At 32.8% G+C, this 26,001-nt stretch overlaps 1 protein-coding gene across 6 annotated transcripts; it reads left to right on the forward strand.

The window, feature by feature from the left end:
• The first annotated feature begins 2,359 nt into the window (after positions 1 to 2,359).
• Positions 2,360 to 24,871, forward strand: LOC137816936 (uncharacterized). Of its 6 annotated transcripts, none has more exons than XM_068620111.2 (11): positions 2,360 to 2,549; positions 2,695 to 2,768; positions 7,394 to 7,603; positions 11,150 to 11,231; positions 11,408 to 11,483; positions 18,113 to 18,193; positions 18,969 to 19,105; positions 20,979 to 21,231; positions 23,025 to 23,088; positions 23,413 to 24,059; positions 24,560 to 24,871. In XM_068620111.2, exons 3-10 carry the CDS (start codon positions 7,414 to 7,416, stop codon positions 24,027 to 24,029), a joined length of 1,500 nt encoding a protein of 499 aa, XP_068476212.2. In that variant the 5' UTR covers positions 2,360 to 2,549; positions 2,695 to 2,768; positions 7,394 to 7,413; the 3' UTR covers positions 24,030 to 24,059; positions 24,560 to 24,871. The 6 variants fall into 6 exon arrangements, with proteins under 6 accessions (XP_068476212.2, XP_068476217.2, XP_068476213.2 ...); XM_068620116.2 differs by having other exon boundaries at positions 2,374 to 2,549; positions 2,690 to 2,768; positions 7,391 to 7,603; XM_068620112.2 differs by having other exon boundaries at positions 2,374 to 2,549; positions 2,690 to 2,768.
• The last annotated feature ends 1,130 nt before the right edge of the window (positions 24,872 to 26,001 follow it).

Consider the following 26,001-nt stretch of genomic DNA (forward strand, 5'->3'; position numbering starts at 1 on the left):
CTTTTTTGAAAAACGTGACATAAAAGAAACAAAATTGACCACCACAGATGGACTCTCCCTCCCTACACTCTACAGTTTTTACATTACACTCGTGTCTTTTACCCATACTACACCCGTTTTCTCTTAAGTCTCTAAGACACAAATGCTCTCACTGACTTGATCGTCAGAGTGTGATCAACAGGTAAAGCCCTTTGTCCCAGTGAAGTGACACCTTGAAGCAGCAATTGGAGACAAAGCAGAGGAAGAACTTGCCCATTTAATTCTTTCGAAGTCAACCGACAAGAACACTTTTGAACACATTAAAAGGAATTTTATCAAACAAGATTTATTTTTTTATTTCTTTGACTATTTTTCTTTTAAATCAAACAACCTCATTCTTTTAAATCAAACAACCTCACTTCACTTTAAATTCACTCTTGTAGTCCATCTTCAAATCCAAAGAAAGTGTGAGATTTTCCCACATCGTTCATTTCTCGTTAAACATGCGTTTGCTTCCAACGGTCCACTGCTTAAGGGATGGTGAGTTGCATGCTTGTTTCCTGATGTGAAAAGGAGACCAAACGTGGAAAGGCGCAGGCGCGAATCACCTCTGAAAGCTTCCTCACGCAATGTGGAGAAAAGAAGCGAAAATCATGTATGCATGTTTGCTTTCACCAAAATGCCCTCCACTTTTTCATGTTTTTTGTGAAATTTCTGGGCACCCTAAACAACATGCATTCAGAAATTCTCAAGTGCCACGATGCATGTAAAGACTTTAATCTACTTATTAAAATTAACTTTTTATAACTTTAATTTATTTTTAATAACTTTTTATGATTAAAAATTTATATATTTTAACTAAAATGTTTTAATAACAACATTTTAATTTAAACATTTTCGCATATAAATTTATCTAATTTAAACAACTCTACTTTTTTTCATATTTTTATATCAAATTCTTTTAAATTCAATTTCTCAAAATTCTCATATATCTCCTCCCAAACTTAAATGCCTTTTCTCTCTCATGATGACACATTTATTGCGTCTGATTAACTCTATACATTAAATCTCTAAAAATTATCATATGCAAACTAGAAAAATAAATCACTTTTTAAATAAAATCGAAACTATTCTTCTATAGGTTTTTTCTCTTGCGTCTGATATGACAGCATCTGATGACTTTGGTGCGTTTGATGTTTTAATATGTAGAACTAAAAATAGGTAGAAAAATACTACAATATTAAAACTTAGGTAGAAAAATCAATTTTACCTTCCACAAACGGTTTAAAGAGGTCATTTTAATAAACTATTTTAATATGATTTAAAATGAAAAAAATTTAAAATATAATTTATTTTATTATCAAAATCTTTAAATTAATAAGATAAATTGATATTTTTCCATACTTTTTTTATTAACAATAAATTCAAAAAGTTTATAATAATTTACTTTAACAATAATAAACTAACAACATATTTTAAATTAATAATAATAAATATTTTGTTAGTTTTAGTAAAGCATTAAAATCATTAATATTATTTTAAATTATTAAATTAACATTTTAAAGTGATATTTTAATTTATTGGTTTTTTAAATATAAACATAAATTAAAAATTACAAATTCAAGATATTTGTTAAATTAAAAATTCTATTAATTAATTTAATATAATATGAAAATTATTTTTATTAAATAAAATAATTAATTAAAATTTGAAGTCAACATTTTGAATTTATCTCGTTAGTTATCTTAAAAAAAAGCAGCCAATTGAGAATGGGATTTTTTTAATTTTTTTTAGATTTAATAAATTTTTAAATACTTAAATATAAATTTAAGTATTTTTAATTGAGTTCATATTTTTTATTTTATTAAATGTTTAAAATATATTTTTAAGTATTTTTCTATTCAATTTTTTCAATTTTCAACTTATCGATAAACTTACTTCGCTTACTTCTCTTATATCTAATTTATTGATAAACTTCTTTCCTTTTGTAATTAACAGATGAACTTGCTATTTTCTTATCTTATTTCCTCCTTCAACACACTTTCTTTTATCTAAAAATAAGTTTGAAAATATTAAAGAAAAAAAAATAAAATTGGTTGATGAGTTAGGAAGAGAAAGATGAAAATAACAATTAGGGTATAAGTGTCTAAATGACCAAATAAAAAAGGAAATAATACTTTCGTAAAAATAACAAATATTTTATACACTTAATAAGACAATTTAAAAAAACTCAATTATAAATATTTATATTTATGAAATAATATAAATTTAATTAATAAAAGGTTACTTCCGAAGAAATTTTCGGATGTAAGAATAATTTTTTTTTAATTTAATTATTTTCTTAGTGTAATGATATTTTTTTACAAATGTAAAAAATATTAGTGTTTGAGTTCCACTCCCTAATTCAACTATACTCAGAAGGGTTCCATTTCCGTCTTCTGCAGTCTATTCTCCGCCAAGTGTACGACGTCGTTCGGCCTAATCTCCTAGGGCACCTTTTCTCTCCTCCATTCTTAATTACAATCTCTTCTCCGCCAAGTGTACGACGTCGTTAGCCGAAATCTCTTAGGGTACCTTTTTCTCTCTCCTCCATTCCCTATTTCATTTTGCATTTTCTTCTACTCTTACTACACTTAGCAGGCCGAGTAGAAATTTGACAATTAGTCACTAAACCCTCTTCACTTCTTGCCCTAAACCTTGACGGTCATAGCACAGTGTACACCTCGTGGCCTTGTCTTCCTCACTATCGGTTCCTCGCCGCCGTTGTCCGCCGCAAATCGACCTGTTCGGTATGTTAACATGCCTTTCCATTTCCCTGGTTCTGTGTCCTTGGTTTCTCTTTTTCTGTGCGAGTCCCATCATCGAATTTTAATTAGCGTTGCTGTGTATAAGATGTTCCTTTAGGTTTGTATAAATGTTTTGATATTTCAATTTAGGGAACGAGTAATGTCCATATGAAGTTTGTACACCAAAAAATTATCCAGTCTGTGTATATTTTCTCTTTAATTTTGATTATGTATGCTTGGTATATTCTATAGAAGTTTCGTACTTTATTGGGTTAGAATAAAGATTTCGATTCTTGTTGACGAAAGAGGATCCAGTAGTGCTGACAGTGAATTAGGTACTTATTTGGTTATGGTTAGTCTCATCCTAATTAACGCTTAGAACACTCCAAATGAATTAAAACAAAGTTAAATAAATTTAACAAGCTGATAATAAGATCATTAATTGATAACTTTCATATTTAATTAGTTTATATATTTTATGCTGTTTTGTGAGAATTTTATCACTTTTTTTGCTTTGATAAAATTGGTTCAAGTGGTTAAAACTGAACTAGAAATCTAACATTTTAAGATCTCCATTTAGTTTTTTAACTACATTGTTTTTGGCACAACGAATTGGATAAAATAGAGAGCCTTTTTTATAGTAGAGTCTTTTAGTTCAAAATAAATCAAACCATGTATGCATACATGCTAAACTACAACAGGCTCATATTTTGGATATAATAGGTTTCACTCCTCTATGGTTGAACTGATCTTCAATTCATATTGGCTAACTACAACATGCTAATATTTTGGTTTACTATTAACTTTTTCTCTTTTTACAATTTCCATTAGATTCTATTTTTTTAATCCTTATATACACTTTTTTTGCTTTGTTTTCCATTTTGATCTGTGGTATTGATGTTGATGCATATATAAAGGACATGGTTGCATACTTCCATATTTGTCAATTAGTTGGCCAATATAACTTTTTGTATATATAATTCCTTTTAAGTCCTTGAATTATAATCCATGATGGTAATAGACTGATAGAGACCTACCTACATTACTTGAGGAAAGTCAATGATATTAATGAATATCAACTACAAAAGTAGGACAAATATTGAAGGTGAAGGATAATAAGTCCTAAACTCTGATAAGTACCTAGAGCACATGATCCTCGATACATGACTTGAGAAAAATAAAGAAAAAGAGAATAGTATATTTTGAGAGCTTGTAAGGTTCTATCTTAGATTCTCATATGTATATACAACAAATCTGTGTTACAATGGTGAGTAAGAGAGGACTATAAGACAAATAATCCTAGGTACAAATAAGTACTACCCAAAACAACTTCTAAAAAAAGCGTCCATGGACTTTGACTTTTCACAGATTGTGAAATGCAAGCTGTTGACAAATTGGAGTTGTAGATGATTGTGCTAGACTGATGGATTTTGACCTCAAATATTCTTGATATTCCTTATAAAGAAACTTGGGTTCAACAACCTCAGATTTGGAGACATTGAATGTTTTGTCAAAAAATCCATGAAGAGAGTAGCAATGTTTTTGGATATGACCCATTCTTTTACAATATGTACATTGATGATGCCCTGTACCACCACCTCCTCCTTTAATTCCCTGACCCTGTTTTCATTGCATAGATACCATGGCTATAGATTCAGTGGATTTGTGAAATTTTTTACCTTTAGGAGCTACTTGGCGAATAGGCCGTGTTGTTAGACTTTCTTTGCATGATCCCTAATATGATCAAAATCAAAGTTCATTGCATGAAGGATCATAACCATATAAATTTTGTCCAACTTGATTTCTTCTTGGGAATCAACTTCTAAAATCATCTTTTGTTCCTCAACAACAAATTGATTATTAGCAATGAAAGATATCATATCATGATCAACTTACTTAAGAGATGCTAGCTTGTGGACAAGATCATAGAGACACTGAATGTCGTTTGCAAAATATATCATGAGTCTTCTTCCAAAAAGTTGTGCAAGTTTGAATGGTTCCCAATATTTTGGGTTCCACCGATTGCCACAATAGATTACAAAGTTGAAAATCCAGATTTTTGTGCTTAGTTTTATAGAATTTTCTAATGAGATCTCACTCACATCCTTTTCCAAGTGATCATGGAACCCCTGACCAAAAAGAAACCAAAGTTCCATAGAGGCTACCCAAGATAAATAAGTTTTTCCATTAAGTGTTTTTGATGTAATGAAAAAAGAGCTTTGAAAACATTATGCTGGTCTAGAAGCCTTCTCCTAAAGTCACAAAACAGAGAAAGTGGTGCCCAACATGCATTACTCAGGGAGGCTATCTAGATCTAGTGGCTGCTAGATAAAATTGGACAGATAAAGGCAAATGGCAATGGATGGTGGTGATCAACCTAGAGAAGACAAGGATATGCAGATTGGGATTGACCCGCTCTAATAACAATTTGAGAAAATAAAGAAAAAAGAGAATAGTATATTTTAAGAGCTTGAAAAGGTTTTCCCCTTAGGTGCTCATATTTATATACATCAGATTTGTGTTACAATGAAGAGAAAGGCAAGAGTAAAGACAAGTAATTCTAGGTACAGACAAGAACTACCCAAAACAACTTTTGAAAAAGCTTACTTAGCCTATTCTGAACCTATATTAAGAATATTTTCTGCCCAACCTTACAGCCCAAAAGTCTTGTCAAAGCTGTCTTCCTTTCATTCCCTCACTTGATGATCTTCTCCTACATGAGTATACTTTAAACCAAGGTTATCAAACTCGCGGGTGAACCCTTAAACCCGTTTGAGTTTACGAGTTTATCAAACTCGTTTTTTGGCAAACTCGTTTTTTGGCAAACTTGGTGTAGACTCGGACAGACTCGTTGAACTCGGTGTAAACTCGCGAGTTCAAGGCCGAGTCAACGAGTTATGAAAAAATCCCAAAACGATTGAGATGTTCGTCGTCACGCTTCACTGTCACCGTTCCTCGCCTCGTCGCCTTGCTGTTGTCGTGCCTCGCCGCGCCACCTTGTCGCCGCACTGTCGCGTCTTCTTCATTTAGGGTTGAGAGTGAGGTGGGTTTGTGGGTTAATTGGGGGAAGGTTAGATTTAGGGTTGAGAGTGATTTTTTAGTTGGGTTGGGTCAGTAATTTTGAACCTGATTGGGCTGGGCTGGGTTGGGTTGGAGTTTTTAACTTAATTGGGTTAGGTTATTTTTAGGTTGGGTTTGGGAATTTTTAACTTTATTTTATTGAGTTTAGGGTTGGGAATTATTTCTAGATTGGGTTGGGTTTGGGGATTTTTATGCTGATTGGATTTAGGTTTGGGAGTTATTTTTAAGCTAATTTGGGGATTTTTTTTATTCAAAATGGCTGAAATAAAATTGGAATTAAGATTAAATTATTTTTTATTGATTTGATGTTTCAGCATAATAAAAAAATTGTAAAATAATATGAAATTGATATATGAATATTTTTTTATTAAATTTTTTATCTGAAGTAGACTCTTACGAGTCGAGTTTATAGACCTCTCACGAGTCTGAGTAAACTCTCGAGTCTGATAACTTTGCTTGAAACCCATTTATACACATCTAACTTGCAAAGTCAGCAAGTTCTTGAAGCCTTTCCCTGTTCTGTCTTTTTATTCACCTGTTCTGCCTTTTTTTTTTTCATTTTTATATATCCTTGCAGATTATGGACACTTAGCTTGGATCATTAATAAGTTGACCAACAACTCCTCCACTAATAGAATTAAGCCTAACAGGATCTAAATGATTAGTCCTTATAAAGTTGAAGTTTTATAGTTTTTTATGTAGCAACATTATGCCTCCATTTGTTCCCATCAAAAGTAATTGTAAATTCACTTGTGAGTCTATACTGAAGAGGATGTCTCATGAAAAACATAATGCTTTAGTTAATTTGATCCAATGCGCAGAACCCATACACATATTTTCTATACCAATACAATTCCTTTTTCTTGTCTTGTTGAATGTAACGGGCTTAGCCCATAGTTTCTGTTAGTCTTTTAGGTTATTATTCTATTATTATTTCCATCTATAAATAAACAACCCTATGTTTGTATTCTACACAAGGCATATTAATACTATATTTATTTTCTTTCTTTATAATGTCATAGGTTTCTATCTTCAGCCCATGTGCCCCACTCCTCCAAATCCTATTCCACCCCTCAACTCACTCTTTTTCTGCCTAAATTTTGCTCTGGTGCCACTGTAGTGATGTTCCATTCACAATAACGGTTAAATTGGAGATTCCCAATTCATGGCTGCATTACCTGAGAATAGTTTGCTATCAAGTTGCAATGTTGTGTCAGTAAATTAGAAAAGAATATTAGGTTCTATGTGGATATTATTATTATTATTATGTAGTTGTTTTTTTTTCAAATTTAAATTGATGCATTTTACATAAATATCTATAGAACTTGCAATCTGTGTATTATTTTTGATTGATGTACTATAGATAATTAAATTTACAAACAGGAAACTATTGATATTATCATATTAATTGTTATGTTATCTTATGAATCTAAATCTAAAAATTAGGTGGGTACATAATGGAATATTATATTTACAACTAGTATTTGCCATTTAGAGATTGATTTGGTGTAATGTTTTGATAAAGTTTTAATCTTTTGCCATAGCAGAGAAAAGGGTTTGTTTGGATATGGGTGGTGATGAGCACATGGACCAGGAGCTAGACTTGAGTGATTCTCTGGATAAGGAGAAGAAATTGGAAGATGGGTTGAAGCTGAGTGTGGTCACTGAGGAAGTGAAGGGAGGAGTGCTAGTTGAGAATGGTTGTCTCTCTGTTGAAGATGGGAGTCCCAAGAGAAGCACTGAGATTGTTGGAACATGTATCCTTGTATGAAATTTTGTATTCAATGCTTGTTTATAATTATTTGCCCCTTTTCAGTTTTTTCTAGTTTGCTGCTTGACTATTGTTACGAAAATTAGTGTGAAATAACAAAAATATATAATGATAGAATGAAAGGAAAATATGAAACTGTTATTGAAAGATGCAGGAAAATATAGTAGCAAGTACACTACTGTCCCATAACAAGGTTCCTCTAGAGAAAATGCATTTTCTCTCCCGTCAAGAGCTTGATTCTTCTCCTCTCCCCCTCTCTCCTATATGGTCCCCTTACCACCGTTTGAAACAAACTTTCTCCTTTTTCATTTTCTCTCTACCAGCTCAACATTTCCCCAGATTCCCTTCCTATTCTTTCTTCAATGTACTTTCCAACCCCAAGGCCCATAAGCTAATTGTTGCCCCAAGTTTCTCTATCCTATTCGAGACTGTAAAATGACAATTGTTCTAAATCAGCCTTGTTCTCAAGGTTGAACTTTCGAAATTTATTCCTAATGATAATTCCCCCTCCAAAGTTGCTTTCTTTGCAGATTTGCCATCCATTGTATCAAAAACTGTTTAATGACTTCCCCACCGCTATAGATAAAAAAAAGTTGCTAACACCAGAGCGGTTCCAAATCCTTTTGGAAGCTCAAATTCCTCATGATAATTACTAATAACCTTTTTAAGTGAAGAGACTTGAAATACAAGGTGTATTTTAGATGTCTTAGATAGCTTTAAGTGATAAGCAATTACACCCACACGTTCTAACACCTAGAATAGAAATGATCATAATACAAGGCAACAAACTTGACAATAATTTTGGAAATAACAAATTGTTGTTTGTGGCCGATGCTTGAGAAACCCCAATCACCCATTTCAAATTGTTGATCCTGTATATTTATTTCTAGTTAGAACTCTCATTCTCGAGTAGCCTACAATTGATATGTTTTAATTGTCTTAAATCTTCATCCCGATCAATTAAATCCCAATGTACAACTTCTATCTTTACTTCACAAGGTAGAAAATGATTAATCACTAGGGTGGACTTGCCATAAACTATTTTGAGGGGTATTACCCTAATAGATTCATGGAAATTAGTGTTGTACAAATATTTTGCCCAATGTAGCCTTTGGGGCCAAGAGTGTGGTTGGTCAACAATAATTTGGTTTGATCATCATACTCTGGGTGATAACAATAAGTCATCTTCAATTTTGTGCTTTTTAACATTAAAAGTTTATTCTAAAATTTGGTATAAAAAATTGGGTCCCAATTGTTGATCAGAACCTAGTGCCTAAGCCAAAATATGGGCCTTATAAATACGTTTTAGAGGTATAAAGTGTGCATATTTTGAAAATGGTCTACTGTAAAAAGATTAGCTTCATATCCCTTTGATTTAGGGAAACTAGTAATAAAGTTCAATGAAATTTCTTCCCAAACCATGTCAAGAATTTCCATAGGTTGTAGCAACCATCCTGGTGAAATAGCCATCTACTTTTGTTGTTGACATATTACAAGCTCAAACATAATTTTGAAACTGCCTTCATCCTACTCTATTATAAATTTGCTGCCAACCTTTTTATACATCCTATAGAATCCTGAGTGTCCTTGTTGAGTAGCGTAAAAATTCTTGCAAGAGTGTCATATCATACAAGCGTGTCTGACCACTTCTTTTGGCAGTGACCACAAGTGTCGAACTCACCTTGTGTGTTCTTTCTCAATCTAGTCCTAACTTTGTGATTGGAGATCGTTTTACATTTCCTTTCCTGATTATGGACGTGTTTTCTCTCCTCAACTCTAGTTCTTCTATCTTTTCCATGTGATCATAGTGACTTTGGGTGCTACTCGATCTGAATTTGCTATCTTTACTATGTCAATGTCCCACTCTCCGTTGACAAGTTAGATGGCAATAATTGTGACATTTGGGCATCTAATATCAAACTTTGGCTCAAGGGACAAGATTATATTGACTATCTTACCCAAATAACGTCCTTTGTTGATTAAGGTGAAACTGTTACTGAAAGATGCAAAAAAATGCGGTAGCAAGCACAATATTATCCCAGAGCAAGGCTCTGCATTTTTTCTCCTGTAACAAACTTGATTCTCCCTCTGCTCTTAAGGTGCCTTTACCACCATTTGTAAGTAACTTTTTCTTTTTTAATTCTCTCTCTGCCAACTCAACATTTTTGCCAATTCCCTTCCTATTCTTCTGTATACTTTCCAAACACAAGGCCCATGGGCTAATTGTTGGCCCAAATTTCTCCTTGATTCCTCCAGCGACTCAGGACTGTAACAACAACTGTTGTATTGACCTAGGTTGTCAGTTCTTAACAGTCTTCCAATTTATGCATGTATGACTTATTGTTGGAGGAGTTAGTTAAAATGGTGAATTTCTCTTTTCCACCCGTCTGCTGTGGTGTTATTTGGCTGTGTCATAATTGCTGTAGATTGGGTTAGAACAATGTAGTTAATAGCGGTGAAAGTGGTGGTATTGTACTATTACATCATGGAGTTATCCCTGGCTGCTCCAAGAATGGTTGTCAAGGAATGTATCATGGCTGGAATGGCATGAATCTCAGCGTGATTGCATCTCTCGCCTGCAAGTTGCAAATGGCAGCTTGTGACACTTCACCATGTGCTGTTACCGGATATACTTTTTTATCTTGCCTCCCCTGACCTCCCTCTGCCATATGTTTCCTTTTCTAATAGGGTGTGGCAGATAACTAGCTACTGAAGTGGTCTTAGGGATTTATGGTTTCAGATGAATTTAGCCCTGCAACCCAAACATTTTCATGTTTTTTTTTTCTACATTTTGGTTTGTTGGACTCAATTTGAGTCCAATTAATCTTATTTATTTTTTATTTAATGCATACAGTTGAAAGAAATAGGTGGAATGTATTTCTGATGTGTTTTACAAATGTGATTACAGTATCTATTTATAGACTGTTTTACAACCTAATTAAGAAAAGAAATAATAGGTAAGGAAAGCCAGAAATAATGGGTGTTTAAAGCTGTACAAATCAAATAAAATAAAATCACTAACAAATCTGTCCTAATAAATATAGAATGGAATCTGCACTTAATTATAACATAATTCTCCTGATTATGCAACACGTACTATAGAATGTGTTAAACCTACTAGAAAATTTCTAAGCAGTGGCCATAATGCTACACTACTTTTTGGGTATGGCTTCCTACGTGCTGCTATTTGGGATTGAAAACACTGGTTTACAACCATGTCCTTTGTGAAATATCTTTGGCAACTGATGTAATTCCCCTGATTGAAAAGAAATGGACTAAATTGCTTTAGCAAGCATAATAAAGCAGCAAAAAGGCCAGTAAACCCTAGACTGCTTTACACTTCCTTAAAATATTGTTTTTGAGCTAAGTGTCAAGATATGCTATACCCCTGTTGGTTCTTGATCGAATATTACTTGTGTGCATAAGTTCTGATCAGTCTAATTTCTTCCTAGATATTATACACTATAGATTGGTTTTATATCCAGTTGGTGTGCAATTGCTAATATACTGTTTCCTTAATAAGATTTACTAGCTGTATCAGGTGTTAAAAGGGCCCGGATTAATGTTGATGAACATCAACCATCAGTTCATTTTACATATACTTCCCTAACAAGGTTTGTACAAGTTGGTCAGAAAAATTATTAAAACCCATAATGGTACATTATCTGTGTGCCCAAAGTTAAAAATAATTTTATTTGTTATTTTTTGCTATTAAAACTTCAAATGTCCCAATCACGTTGCTTGGTTTCATTGATTGAAGTTTTGACTAGTGTTTGAACAATGGTTCCAGGGCTAGTAGACAGAAGCTTCAGGAACTTCTACGGCAGTGGTCAGAATGGCATGCTAAACATGCTATGTCATCCAATGTAAGCCCAATTCCCATCATCATCATCATCGTCATTAATATTATTATTATTCATAGGGAAATAAGGTTTCCCATAATGATAAATAAATGAGTAAATAGATGATAGGGAATAAAATATCATGAAAAGAAAACATAAAAGAAGAACAAAAATTTAAAGTTAAGAATTTGAAATGAAGTTGGAGTCCATCTGTCCTGTTATCATTGTTTAGCTGTAATCCAAATAATTACTAATGATTGTCTAAGATCCCAGATGCAAATACACTTAACTTTTCACTTAAAAATTATAAAGGTGATTTAAGTTATGGTGTTTCCAATTTTGGAGGATTATAGAATAGTTTTGGCATTTGTGAGGGTTGTGTGTGAATCTTCCTTTTTGGATGGAAAAGCCCTTATTAAAATTATTGTTACCCGGTAAATATTTATCTTTTGATGTTGATTACATCATATGGGACGGAACAATGTGTTAGACTCAAGAATTGAATACATGGAATATTGGAACTTTTATTACTAACTAATCTGGTTTGTAGACCAGATCTGAGTATAGACTTAGACACAGGGTTTCCCCCTAACAACAAAAAACTCTCCAAAGACAACCAAGCTTTTCCACTGATAACTAATACCAAACACTAAGTATAGTAACACTTACATGTAAAAAATAATTGACTCCTACATAGTTTATGATTTATAACTTTGTATAGAAATATATAAAGTATCTGTTATTTTTGTTTTTTTTACATTAACCTTGAATGGCCTTGGTTTATATCCCTCAATAGGCTCATTAGGCTTTTGCTTATCAATGCCTTGCAGTCATAGTCAAAATCTACATCTTACAGAAAATAGTGAAATAAAATATAAATTCTAATTAGGAAGATTGTAACATGGTTCATCAGATCCTACATAATTATGTAAAGGATGAGTGGCAGCAAAGGAGTGTTGTAAGATCCTACCAAATTATGAAAGAGATGAAAGGGAATATTGAAATAAAAAAGAAAAGAGGGAGTGTTGAAACGTATAAGAGGAGCATTGGAAGAGATAGTGTTTCTTACCAAGTGGGTTTATGCCTAACTCATTCTCGCAAAACTAGCTTGTAAGGTGAGGATTTGACCCTACTTATCTGACATTATTCCTAGTTGTGTGGGATTTCCAACACACTTTCTCACATCGAGGAATGAACATCTTGAGCATAAAATTAGATAATTGTGGGTGGTTTGACAGGAGCTTGGTAAGGGATAATATAACAAACCAAATGAACTTGACTAGGATAAATTACGAATGACTATGATACCATCTTTGAGTTTATGCTTAACTCATCCTCACTAAACCAACTTGTAAGGTGAGGATTGCACCCTACTTATATATTATAATCTAACTTTATTTTTAGTCGATGTGAGATCTTTAACAATAATGAAACTAAAAAAATAAACGAGGAATTAACGATTGTTGCAAGTTGCTCAAAAGGGTACTAAGGATTTACTTTGGGTGGTAAAAGGGGGTTTTATGATAAGTAACTGTTCTAAATAGCATATTATTAGGATGAAAGTATTCTCAATATTTTCACAATAATTAGGAAAAGTATCTTTAAAATCTTCCTATTTATTTCAACATTTTATTTCGTTATTTTAAAAGATATGATTATTACAAATAGACATGATGAGATTATGATTGGTGTGATTGTTAGCAATAAAATAATTTTTAATTTCCTTACATAGTTTGAGTTGCTATCATACTTTTCGATCTTGGGAGCCCTGTCTTTGCGACGACTTTAATAGCTTCTAGCGTTGTTGTTCACTGCTATTGAGGTTAGTGGTGGGCCAGAAAGGTCTCTCCCACTTCATCAATCACAACTCTGACAAGTGCATTGACAACATAGTTGCAACACATTGTGGTGCTACACCCTCACCATCGACGCATAACCAACATGCCTTTCCTTGCAAAGCCCACAAATAGGGTTGTTAGAACCTTCTAAGCTCATTCAATTTGTTTTGAGTAGATATGATTATTTTGGTTCCTTGTCACATGTTTATTTTAATGTCTGACATGAAAACTTGTAAAAAGGAACTTGATTGTTTCAGAACAATGACTAAGTCCTCTAGATGATTGTTTTGAAACATAAGGCATATGGGACAATAGACAAATCTAAAGGCAAATTGGTTGCAAAGGGATACACTCATACTTATGGAATACACTGGGACCTATAGCAAAGATAAAAGAGTTGGAGTTGTTCTTACTTTAGCGTCTCATTTTTGTTTGGACTTAGATGTTAATATTGCCTTTTTTCGTGCCGCTTTAGTATTAGTAGACATGGAGATTCCTTTAGGATTTGAAACTCATAGTGAAAGGAATAAGGTGTGCCTCCTAAAGAAGGCTTTTTATGGTTTTAAAGAGTCTCGAAGAGCATGGTTGTAGAGATTTATGAAAACAATGATTTCCTTAGGATACAAGCAAAGGCAAGGAGATCATACGTTATTTATAAAACACTCTTATAGGTAAACTCATTTTGGTATATGTGAATGATATGATTATTGCAAGAGATAATGAAAGAAAGAAATTGGTTTTAAAGGAAGAATTGCAGCCCATTTTGAATGGTAGACTTGGGAAAAGTAAAGTATTTCCTTGGAATAAAAGTTGTGTATTCCAAAAAGGGGATTTTCGTCTCTCGAAAAAAATATCTGCTTGATTTATTGTAAGTTTCTTGGAAAAAGTCCAGTAACTTGGAGAAGCAAAAACCAAGATAGGGGATCTTGTTCTAGTTTAAAAGTTGAAATTCGGGCCTTTGCTCAAGGTGTATGAAGGATAATCTTGAAAAAAATCTTGTGGTTCCAACTCACATCACTAAAATAAAGGTTGACATTCCTAATCGTATGTTGGGAATAGTTGATATTCATTTATCAAATTCAGGGGGAGTGTTATACGTTACAAATTATTAGAATGAAAATATACTCAATATCTCCATAACAATTGGAAAAAATATTGTTTGAATATTTTTATTCATTTTTACATATTTGATTTCCCTAATTTAAAGGATTTGATTATTACTAATAAAGATTATGATAATATAATTGGTATGATTGTTATCAATAAAATAATTGTTGTTGTAAATAGGGGATTATTGTGATAAAAATATCCTAATATCTATATAGTAATTAGGAAAATATTCCTAGAATATAAACATTCATTTGAGAAAATTTTATTTGAATAGTGGGCTTGTTAAAGACAAAGTAGTTCATGATATAATTATCATGATTGTAATTAATAAAATATTTCCTTTCTCCCTCCTTATTAAAGTATTATTTATTTCTTTACATAGTTCTAGTGTAGCAGGTTTATTTTGGGTGCTAAAAGGGGTTGTATGAGAAGTGACATAGGTTTATTTTGGGTCGTTAAAGGGGGCTTTAAAGAGGTGCTTTGGGTTTTGTCTCGATGGTAAATGATAAAAAGGAAGAAAGAGGGCTCAAGAAAAAGGTCTTCATATTACTTACCAAAAAGAGAGAATGAATGAGGCTATTAGGGTTTTTATTGCCCAAAAGTTTGTGAGTTCTAGTATTAGGTTGTGAATCTTACCCATTAAGCACCAAGCTAGAAATATAAAAATTGTCGTGCTAGTGTGAGTTTTGAACTTCACCTATGATCTTGTGCGATTAGTTGAAAATACAATCCAGAGGAGCATCCAAAACTCAGGGAGGGTGAAGAAGATTGTAGAAGTGTACCACATTAATATGGTTTAGGATCTGCATCCCAATGGTCTTGACAAGGAGAGTTTGAAAATAGACTTCTTATGCTGCCTACAAAGGTGATGTCAGGTCAGGACACGTTTCAATAGGTAATTTAGCTTACCAACTAACCTTTTGTATCTTCTTGGATTAGAAAAAGGTGGTCCTTGGTTAGGTACATATTTGACACTTGTATCTATTGGTGTGTCTACATGCATATCCTTTATAATATCTGTTTCGTCTAAAATGTTAAGAGCATAATTTTTTTGGGGATATGACCAAACCATCCTTGGATTGGACCTCTTCTATATCTAGGAAATACCTTAAATAACTGACATCTTTTGTGTGGAACTTTTGGGCAAGATATTGTTTTAGTTGTGCAATAATCTTCTTATCACTACTTGTGATAACAATGTTGTCCACGTACAATGAGACTAGATACATACTTGGGGATATGGTAGAACATAGAATGATCATCACCACTCTGTATCTAGGAGGTTATTGCATGTAGACTTCTTTATCAATGTCAACATATAGAAATGCACTTTTGATGTCAAGCTAAAACTTAGTCCAGTGGTGAATAGCTGCAATGGAAAAGTGACATTGACAAGATGCCACTTTGGCTCTTGAGAGAAAGTGTCAATAGTATAATCTTTGCCATAGATTTGTGCATCCTTTTGGAAAATAAGCCTTATAATGATCAATGTTACCATTAGGTCCTCCTTGTACGAAAATATAACAATCAACACCTAACAAGTGATTTTCTAGCTTGAAGAGGAACCAACTCTTAAGTACTACTACTTTGAAGGGCACACATCTCATCAATCATCGGCTGTTGCCACTTTGGTTGAGATGAATCTTTACTGGGAGATTTAGGAATCAGAATAGAAGATAACAAGGACAATCATGATTGCAAGGCTTGTTCTGTGAGGAGAAAGGTTGCATGTAGACCATGTATCTTTTCAAATAACAATAGGCCTATCATTTTTAGATGATAGCAGATCCTATGAAAGATGGTGTCGGGGAAGGATCAGGCGTGGCATCCACTATATCACTATCCATCATAGATGGATCCTATATTGGCATATTAATAGACAATAAATGACGTTGATATAACTAAAGTGGTGCAGGAGAAGCATCCTAAGTTATGGCATTCATTTGGTGGTGATGAAGGAAGATTGATGATGGTGGGAAAGTGACTACATATGTTGTCATTAGAATGGATAATTGTATAATATGAAACAAACTAAAAGAAAGATGTTCATAGACACAATACATTAAAAGAAAGAGATGTTCATAAACACATAATACCTATGAAGATCAAGAGACAAGCATAGATACCCTTTTTTAGAGTGTGATGAAGACACATTTGGATGAATGAGAAAAAAGTTTATCTCTAACAATTGTGAGGTTGTGTACAAAATATGTGGGTGAAGATGTTATAAAGGGGAATGACCAAAACGGACAAAGTGGGGAACCCGATCTGGAAGGAGATAATTAAAATCATGTAAGCCAACATGAAGTCGACCTTAATAAGTAGACATAGGGCCCTCAAAATGACTTGGAACCAATGTAGCACAGATACGGACACGGACACTAGTACGATACAAACACGGAGATACGTATAATTTCTAAAATGTATGACACGGGGACATGGATCTATATATTATATAATTATGAATTATATAAATTGACAATAAAGATTTATGTGCACAAGTATGTTCCAAATTATTTTTTGGAGTTGAAAGATGTTTTTTATGACGGGTTCAAAATGATTTGTTTCTTATTTTTATAATTATAAGAAAAATTTATACAATAAATTTGAGTTTTTAGAAAATTAATGTATTTTTTCTTTATAAAATTGTGTTAGAAGTGTACTAGAATTGTCATTAATCCAACAAATACTTTTTTGAATTGGACACTTCACGGATACATGTCCTACAAGTGTCATACGAGTGTCAGTGTCCGATACGAGTATCCGACACCAACACGCCATTTATGAGGAGTGTCTGAGTTTCATAGCATGGAACACAAAGTGTTAAGAGATCTTAGCTCATGCCATACAACTGTGTCAATGGAAGTGTACGAGCTTCACTTCAAACTAATGCATACGTCTCATGGGGATAAAAAAATAGGTTTGAGTGAGGTGTGAATAGTGAATTTAATAGCACTATAAAGTTGGGCATCAATCTTTAACCATAACCTGATTTCATAAGCCCAAGTGGAATAGTTAGACTAGTCCATCTTCTTAATACTATCAGAGAATTTGTTCTAGAGGTTGATATGGTGTTGGGAGACTTTTTTTTTTGGGAAAGTTGGAGAGAAAAAAAAACCTTGAGGAAAGGACATCGAAATAGTAAAAGAAAACCTGGGAGAAAGGTTTGCAAAAAGAATCCTCTAGAGATAGTTTGTTTGCAAGGCCAGCTCGGTTTTCAGATACCGTGCTAAACTCTAGGGAAGAGAGAAACATTGAGCTGAAACTATGCTTCTGAGACATCACACATGTTTTGTTTACATTGAGAAAAAAACATCAATACAATAAATAGAGGATATTAGATACTCTTTTAAAAAGTTATGTTACAGGAATAAATAAAAAAGTTCCTAAATAATGCATATATAATCTAGATATTCCTAATTAAATAAGATCAACTTCTTTATTCTATAATTATAACAATATTCTTGATTATAAAGGATCAGCTCCTTATAACATTTACAATTGGATAGCCTTGGAGTTCAATAAAATATTAGACCAAATGGCCTATAGACAACATTCGTGATCTAATGAACATCCAATATGAGGAATCTTAGACAAATGGTATATTGGCAAGGAAATTGGTGGAATTGTGCTATTAACAAATGCAGTTTTTTTCTTTTACAGCTTTCTAAAGAATGATAAAGCTGACATTGTCTTTCTGTTCAGGTTGATAGTGAAGTAATGGAATCTGGTGAGGAGACATTTTTTCCTGCTCTCCATGTTGGGCTTGAAAAGACATCTGCTGTGGTGAGTTTCCCTAGTCTTTTATGAGAATCTGTAGAACTTCAGGTTGTGAAACTTTCACTTCTAGGAAACTTTTCTTCAGTAGTTTCAAGGGTTAGCATTGCTGGAACTATTCTTGGTTTCTTCAATTTCTGTCATTGTCAAAATCTGGTTAGTCCCGGAATAAAGGTTTTAGTCTTGGTTCTCAAATGTAATTATGTGCAATTAATTGTAGTAATAGAGATAGGTTTACAACAATTATTGCAGTGTGAAGTCTGCTTTCACTGCATTTTGTAATAATTGCCTTATCTCTTACATTTCTTCTTCTAGTGTTATATTTGCTACATCCTTTTTTTCTATATTTTTATTTGTCATTCATGCTGTTTTTCCCTATAAGTGACTTAAAAGCTGCATTCTGAGTAGACTAGGATGGTTGTGGTTGTGATTGTGGAAACCTGTCTGAGTCATAGTTATTCCATTTGTCATCATAATTATAGGAATAATGGGCATATATTGTATTAGCTCTTATGTGCAAGAGAAATGCTAGAAACACACTAACACTTTACTTAGTTGAAATTTATTGGAAATCAGTTTTGTGGGTCCCTCTTATTTAATGAGTCCGTATCCCACTCATGATTTTGTAGTTTTCAATAATTTTAACCCATAACAAAAAGTGTGGTTATTAGTATTTCTCTAGTTGTACATTTTGTTTCGTTTTGAGGCTATTTATCTTGCAACATGAAAAGGGAAATATTATTTTGGCAATACCATATATTATTCTTTTGCATTTCTTTAACAGTCATTCTGGATGGAGAACCAAACAAGAAATGATAAGAACACAGATTTCAATCCTTTAGCTGACGATTCAGTGCCTCTATATGACCGTGGATATACTTTGGGATTGACTTCAGCTGATGGTTCAAGTAATGTGGATGGGTATGCACTGTTGCTTTTTATTATTTAAAGATGGATGGTTCATGTGATCATACAATGTTTGAAATATAGTATTATGACGATGTAGGATTAGTGGAAGTATCTACTTTCTTTCTGTGTGCTAACTGTTCTTGTTTGTCCAATATTGTGACGTTGCATCGTCCATAAAAACCTTTGATTAGAAGCAATAAAATGTTTGATCACTGTAGTTATAGAATTTGGTATTTCTGAAAAAGAAATGTAACATAAATTTCTGTGCTGCTAATATTGATTCTTGTTTCCATTTTTATTGAGTAGGGTAAGCATTGAAATACATCTTATTATTAGCAGTACCTTCTTATAGTGTTAGGTTATTTAAGTCATTAAATTTTTAGAATGGTGAGGAGAGGAAAGATTATTTGTAAAAGCCATTATGTTTTTGCAAAGTTTGAGTAAAATTGATAAAATTAACACGTCTTCTGCCTTTTCTTTTGCCGCTCTACACTACTTAATGTGGTGTGATGTTGAGAAGTTTGCTTAAGTTTTCTTGTGGGAATTTGATAAGAGTCTTGAAAGATATAGGCATATGAAACACTTAAGAATAGAAATATGAAAAAAATGTCTAAGAGAGCTTTACTATCTTTTAGCTGAGGTTTCTTGAGTATATCGCATTCTCTTACAATAAGTGCATTTAGGACATCAACAACCAACCACTTTGTCTTCCTCTATTGCCATGACCACTCCTTCCATGAGTACAGACCATAGTAGATGATTAAGCAAATCTTGCAGATTTTTGCTAGTGAGAGTGGGAATACAAAGTAGTCATGTTCTTAGATTTTCCATTGATTTTCTGCTCAATTTGATTGGACATGGGCCTACATTGACTCGGCTTGACTTGGGTCTGAGTTGACTCAACTCGATGTGGACTTAGGCTGACTCAGCTTGACTTAGCCTGACGTGGTCCCAGGTTGAGTCGTTTGACTTGGGCCTTGTCGACTCAACTTGACTTGGACTCGACCTTTCGGTTTGCTTTGAGCCTTGTAGACTTGGTCTTGACCCAATTCAGCTCGACGTGGGCTTGCCTGGATTTGGTATGACGAAGTCCTACCCTGATTTGGCCTAATGTAGACCTAATCCAACTCAGACTGAATTGGACCCAACTTGGGTCGGGCTTACTCAATCCTATATGGACCTGAGCCAACTTGGCCTTATTTTCATCTGGCTCAACTGATCCGACTGAGTATGATTTGACTCAACCTGACCCGACCATAGCCTGATCAACTTGACATGGTTCTGGCCTTGGGTCTGAGTTGACCAGACCCGGTCCTACCTTACCCGGGTCTGGTCCAACCCAGCCTTTCATAATTTGAATTGATCCAGATTCTTGATTTTGGATTTTCAAAATTCAAAAAATTTTCCAACCTAAATCCAATTAAATGGATTGCCTTTCATAACTTGAATTGATCCAGATTCACCTTGATTTTGGATTTTCAAAATTCAAAAAATGTCCAACCCAAATCTGGTTAAATGGATGGCCTATATCTTAACTTGAATTGATCCAGATTCACCTTGATTTTGGATTTTCAAAATTCAAAAAGTTATCCAACCCAAATCCAATTAAATGGATTGGATTTAAAATCCAAAAATGTGGATTTGGATTTGAAATCCATTAAAATAGAATTAAAGTAATATGGATTTACCCACTCCTATCTTGAGGTAACATTTGTTTTGTATGCATATTGTGTTCTGGTGGTATGTTATTAATTCAAGATGAAATGTTCATTTGCTTATTTGAGTGTGCTGTTCATTTGTGCAGCGGCTATTTATATTTCAAAATAAAATGTACTGCTAGTTTCTGTCATAGTGACGTGAGCCTTTACCTTTTTAAATATTGTAGTGGTTTAGAGATTATTGATGATGCTGCTCGGTGTTTCAATTGTGGTTCTTACAACCACTCTTTGAGAGAGTGTCAGAGGCCTCGTGATAACACTGCTGTCAGTAATGCTCGCAAACAACGTAAGTCCCGACGGAATCAGAATTCTTCCTCCCGGAATCCAACTCGCTATTATCAGAATTCTCCTGCTGGAAAGTATGCTGGTTTGAGGCCAGGTGCTCTGGATGATGCAACGCGTCAACTTTTGGGCCTGGAGGTAAGTTTTGAAAATGCTGTTTTGATGTTTTTATTAAAATACATTTCCAATCTTCATCATATTAGACAGCCATTCCTTTAAACAGCAAAGCAGAACACTAGAGCGAAGCCATGAACACAACTTGCTGATGTCATGAAAAGGTTTAGGAACTAATGTGGATCCTTCAAGAAAGAATTGTTATGCCCCAGCCAAATGCTGCAAAAATTAAATTTTAAAGCCAAAAGACAAACAAACTGAAAATAATATAAAAAGAAAACGATAATCAATATTTTGTTTTGTTGGTTTGAATCGGGTCAATCAAAATTTTAAAATCAATCCAATTTAGTCCAAAAGAACTGTTAGTGATTTTATTTATGAAATTACCGTATATCTCAGATATATATAAAATTATTTTACCAATTTATTTTTCTCTATGATGATAACTAAATTGTCATTATTTTAATATTTTTATAAATTTACTAATTTTGAATTTAGTTTTTCCATCTTTCTTTTCGATAATACTTCTGTTTCTAAAGCATGTAGTAATTGGCTTATGAGATGTGATATTTGATACTTTGAATATATATTGATTATATTTATTTTTTGTTTCATTGTTTAATATGTGGCTCCTTAAAACTATTATAATAATGAAAACAGTGATCAAATCCACTTTAGATTGGATTACAACCTATTTGATTAACTTTTAAAAGATTGGGTGAGATTTTTAATTTAGAACCAACTAAATGCAGCACAACCTGAATTGAAAAACCAAAATCAAACTGAAATAATATTAAAGAAAAGGATAACCAATTTTCTTATATTGGATTGATTTAGGTCAATGTAAATTTGAAAATCTGTGAACACACCTGAAAATTTAGTCTGGCAAAGCAGACATTTGCTTCCGATTTAAGAATTTCTACCTTGTACTTAACTTCTCAATTGCACTACATCCTGGTAGAAAAATATAAGTCATGCCAGGAAGCTACTAGCCATCACGACGAATTTGTGGGAAGATAATCCTTTGACTCTCAATGTACCATTAAGTGAAAATTGAAGTACTTCTAATACATAAATTTATACTACAGGAAATAGAGACGCATTGAACTGAAAATTTGTTTGAGACAAGACGTGTTTTATTTATATTGATAAAATTAGAATCAATGTAATAAATGAAAGAGATTTGATATTCTACAATAATAAATATATAAGAGAATAGATAGAGACATTCCTATCTAATCTGTGTATTCATTATTGTGAAGAATCTGGACCTTATTTCTATAATCATAACATAAAACATGAAAAGGTGAATTGAGGAGAGAAAATATAAAGTAGAATTATGTAATGTTGGCATATTGGTTTTATTTGATTTGACTACCGCGTGACCCTTTGTTTTAGATTTACTCAAGAAACCCATCTTTTAAAATGCAAGATTTCCCTTAAAACATCAACTTAGTTTTCGTGTTTATGTAGTGTGTACACTATCTTTTAACAAAACACTCTGTCAATTGAACGAGATCAACTTACCCAACCCCTAAGTTGTTAAGTAGCTATTTATCTCGAAGCAAAATATTGGAATAAAACATATGCTTTGAATGTTAGGTGTAATTGACAATCTGCATAAACCGGTTTCTAAGATAATAAATTCATAACCTAAGAAGTGGCAGGATGCCATAATTGGGCTGTATCGTGATAGGTAGTTTGAATTTTGCACTAATGTTGGAGTATAACTAAACCATACATTATAGGGATTTTTTAGATGTGTCAGAATTGTCGGTCTTTATGAAATTTATTAATAATAAGATTGTCTTATGCAGGAGCTTGATCCACCTCCATGGCTTAACAGAATGCGAGAAATAGGATACCCACCTGGATATCTTGGTAAAATGCATTTCTTTCATCTCAATTTCTTATTTTCTTCCACAATACTCTGCCTTTGATCACACCCAAATGATCATCGTGTGTTCTAGGTTAGGTGCATTGAATTTAAGTTTAAATTTAATGCTACAATCGTAAGTTACTAGATAGGTTTGAGAAATCTGCTGAGGTAGTTCACCAGCCTAATGAACTAGTACTGTTATTTACAATAATTTATGTTTATCACTTTCGCTTGCTATTTACTGTACTGATTATCCCTTTCCCTTTTCATCTTGCTTGAGTTAGTATATGAAATTAATTAACTTTATAACCTTTATTTCGATTTAGATGTGGATGATGAGGATCAGCCTTCAGGCATTATGATATACACCGACCGGGAGATTGCAGATCAGGAGGATGGGGAAATTATGGAAACTGAATCTGATTCTTCAAAACCAAAGCGGAGAATGACTGTCAAATTTCCAGGAATAAATGCCCCTATTCCAGATAATGCTGATGAGAGACTGTGGGGCTCTGGGGTTGAACCCTCAAGTTCAGATATTTCAAGAAACTTATCATTGCAACTGCACAGATCGAATTATAGTTCTGATTATGGCAGCCGAGAACATCATCATCATCATCGGGAGAATAGATTGGGAGGGGATCTTACGGATGATGGTCCACCAGGGGATCCAGGACATAGTTCATCCAAGTTTAGCTTTCATCCTAGGTTTGTTGGCCATGATTCTGGTACAAGAAGTCCTTCATCCTCAAGATTCCAATCTGACTGGAGTAGAAGTCCTTTACATGATGAAGAACCCCCAAAGCCTTTTTCTTTCCATGCTCTTCATTATTCTTCAGAGAGGCATGTTTCGTCCTTGGACCGCGTATATGACAGGGACCGTGATCTTTCTTCTCGATTTAAGGACAGGTCAGACGAACGCCACCATCGCAGTTGGAGGTGAGGATGACATCAATAGGATCTCAGCACATTGGTAGGTTCTTAACATACATTTCTGTTATTCATACCCTTAACTTTTTTTTCTGCTATGCCTGTATTTGTACTCTTCTGTGTTATTTAGTAAATATATCCTTTTTTTATTTAGTATATTATCTTATATGTATTTATATTTATAATTATAGTAACTGATTAAATTATAATATTAATACCTATTAGAGTATTGAAATTAATTAATAATTATTTAAATTTTTTTAAGATGTCAATTATAATTTTAATCTTATGAGTATAACATAAACAAGTAGTTATTTAATTGTAATTCAGAATAATTTAGTTGAAGTTATATTTTTTTAATAACTGTCACAATTTGTAAAGAGTAGAAATTAAAAGTCAAATTTTAAAGAAGTTGTTTATAATGTAAATTGTTTTGAACATAACTTATATTATTATATCTTTCATTATTTAATTTTTTATTTTGTATGAATGATTATAATTTATCATAACCTCGTCTCTAAACTAACTTCAACCTTTGTTCAGGGGGGAATTCTTCCTGCATCTCCACGAGTTTCTTGAGTTTCTTCTTATACCCTGGTACTTTGAAACGTATCAAATTATCCTTTGACAGGAACGTGGAATCCAGATAGAATCTGAAAATTAAAAGTTTTGATTAGTGTATTCTAAATTGTATGTTCTGGAATATAAATTTGTATTTTGTAAATTGCAATATGGAATACGAAATCTGTATTTTGGATTGAAAGATCTGAAATATAAATTTGTATTTCAGAATGGATAATTATGTTAGTTGTAAAAATATTCAAATTAAAATTATAGAAGTTTTAATTGTTAAAATATGTTAATTTCAAAACGGAAATAAAAGCTTCGGAGAGAAAGGTATAGTAAACGAAGTGAAATTAAACAGCATAAACGGAAGAACACATAATTTCATTACAATTACAAGTATACGATTTTGTTGGTGCGTGAGAAAAAAACCTTTAAAATGACAAAGTTCTTCCTACACCCCATTAATATTCAAAAATACAATTTTACCCATTTTTTAAAGGCAATTGCTTCTTGCACCATATCACTGCACCCGAATCCAGTGAAAAAGACGAAACTGTCCTTAAATTTTTTTTCCAAAATGTGTTCTGGATTTTTTCGGAACGAAATTTTATATTGTGGATTTTTTTTATTTGGAATGGGTTTTTCATTTTTATTTTCGGATTTTTATTTCCAAAACACAATAATCTTTTTTCTGAATTTTTTTTCTGAAATGTATTATTTTCAATTTCAGATTTCTTTTGTCTGAAATAGAATTTTAGTTTTCGTTTCTGGATTTTTATTTTCGAAACTCAATAATCACTTCTGGATTTATTTTTCTGGAATATATTATTTTCAATTCTGGATTTTTATTTCCAGAATAAAGGGCATTTTTGGAAATTAAAAAATATGTTGGGTACAAGTTAAAAATGATTGGGTGTAGGAAGCATTTGTCTTTTTTAAATGACATCTGGATTAGCTCTTTTTTGGAATCCTTCCAGGCACCTCTTCCTGGAATTTATAAGTATTTCAAAACGCATATTTTGGAAATTTTGGAAAACATTTTCCGAAAAAGATTTATGGATTAAGATTTCTAGAACATGTATAATATGCAGAATGTGTCTTCTGAAATAAATTTTCTTGGATATATTTTGGAAAGAACTTTCTGGAATGATACCAGATTAGATGGGGGCATTTGGTCTTTTTACGCATTTGATGGGGATGTAGGAAGAAATACACTTGAATGAAAGATAATAATAATTTTACAAAACTTACATTATTTTTATTATCATTATTTAATTGTTTGATATTGCTCATATTCTCTATTATTTTTGTCTAATTTTATAGTATGTGATTTTTGTTATACCATAACATATTTTATAATGTTTATTATTATTAAAACAGTTAAATCATATATCATGGCATCGTCTATTGACTTAACA

This window comes from Phaseolus vulgaris, chromosome 6 (genome assembly GCF_051622355.1).
Source record: "Phaseolus vulgaris cultivar YP4 chromosome 6, ASM5162235v1, whole genome shotgun sequence".
Lineage (NCBI taxonomy): Eukaryota > Viridiplantae > Streptophyta > Magnoliopsida > Fabales > Fabaceae > Phaseolus > Phaseolus vulgaris.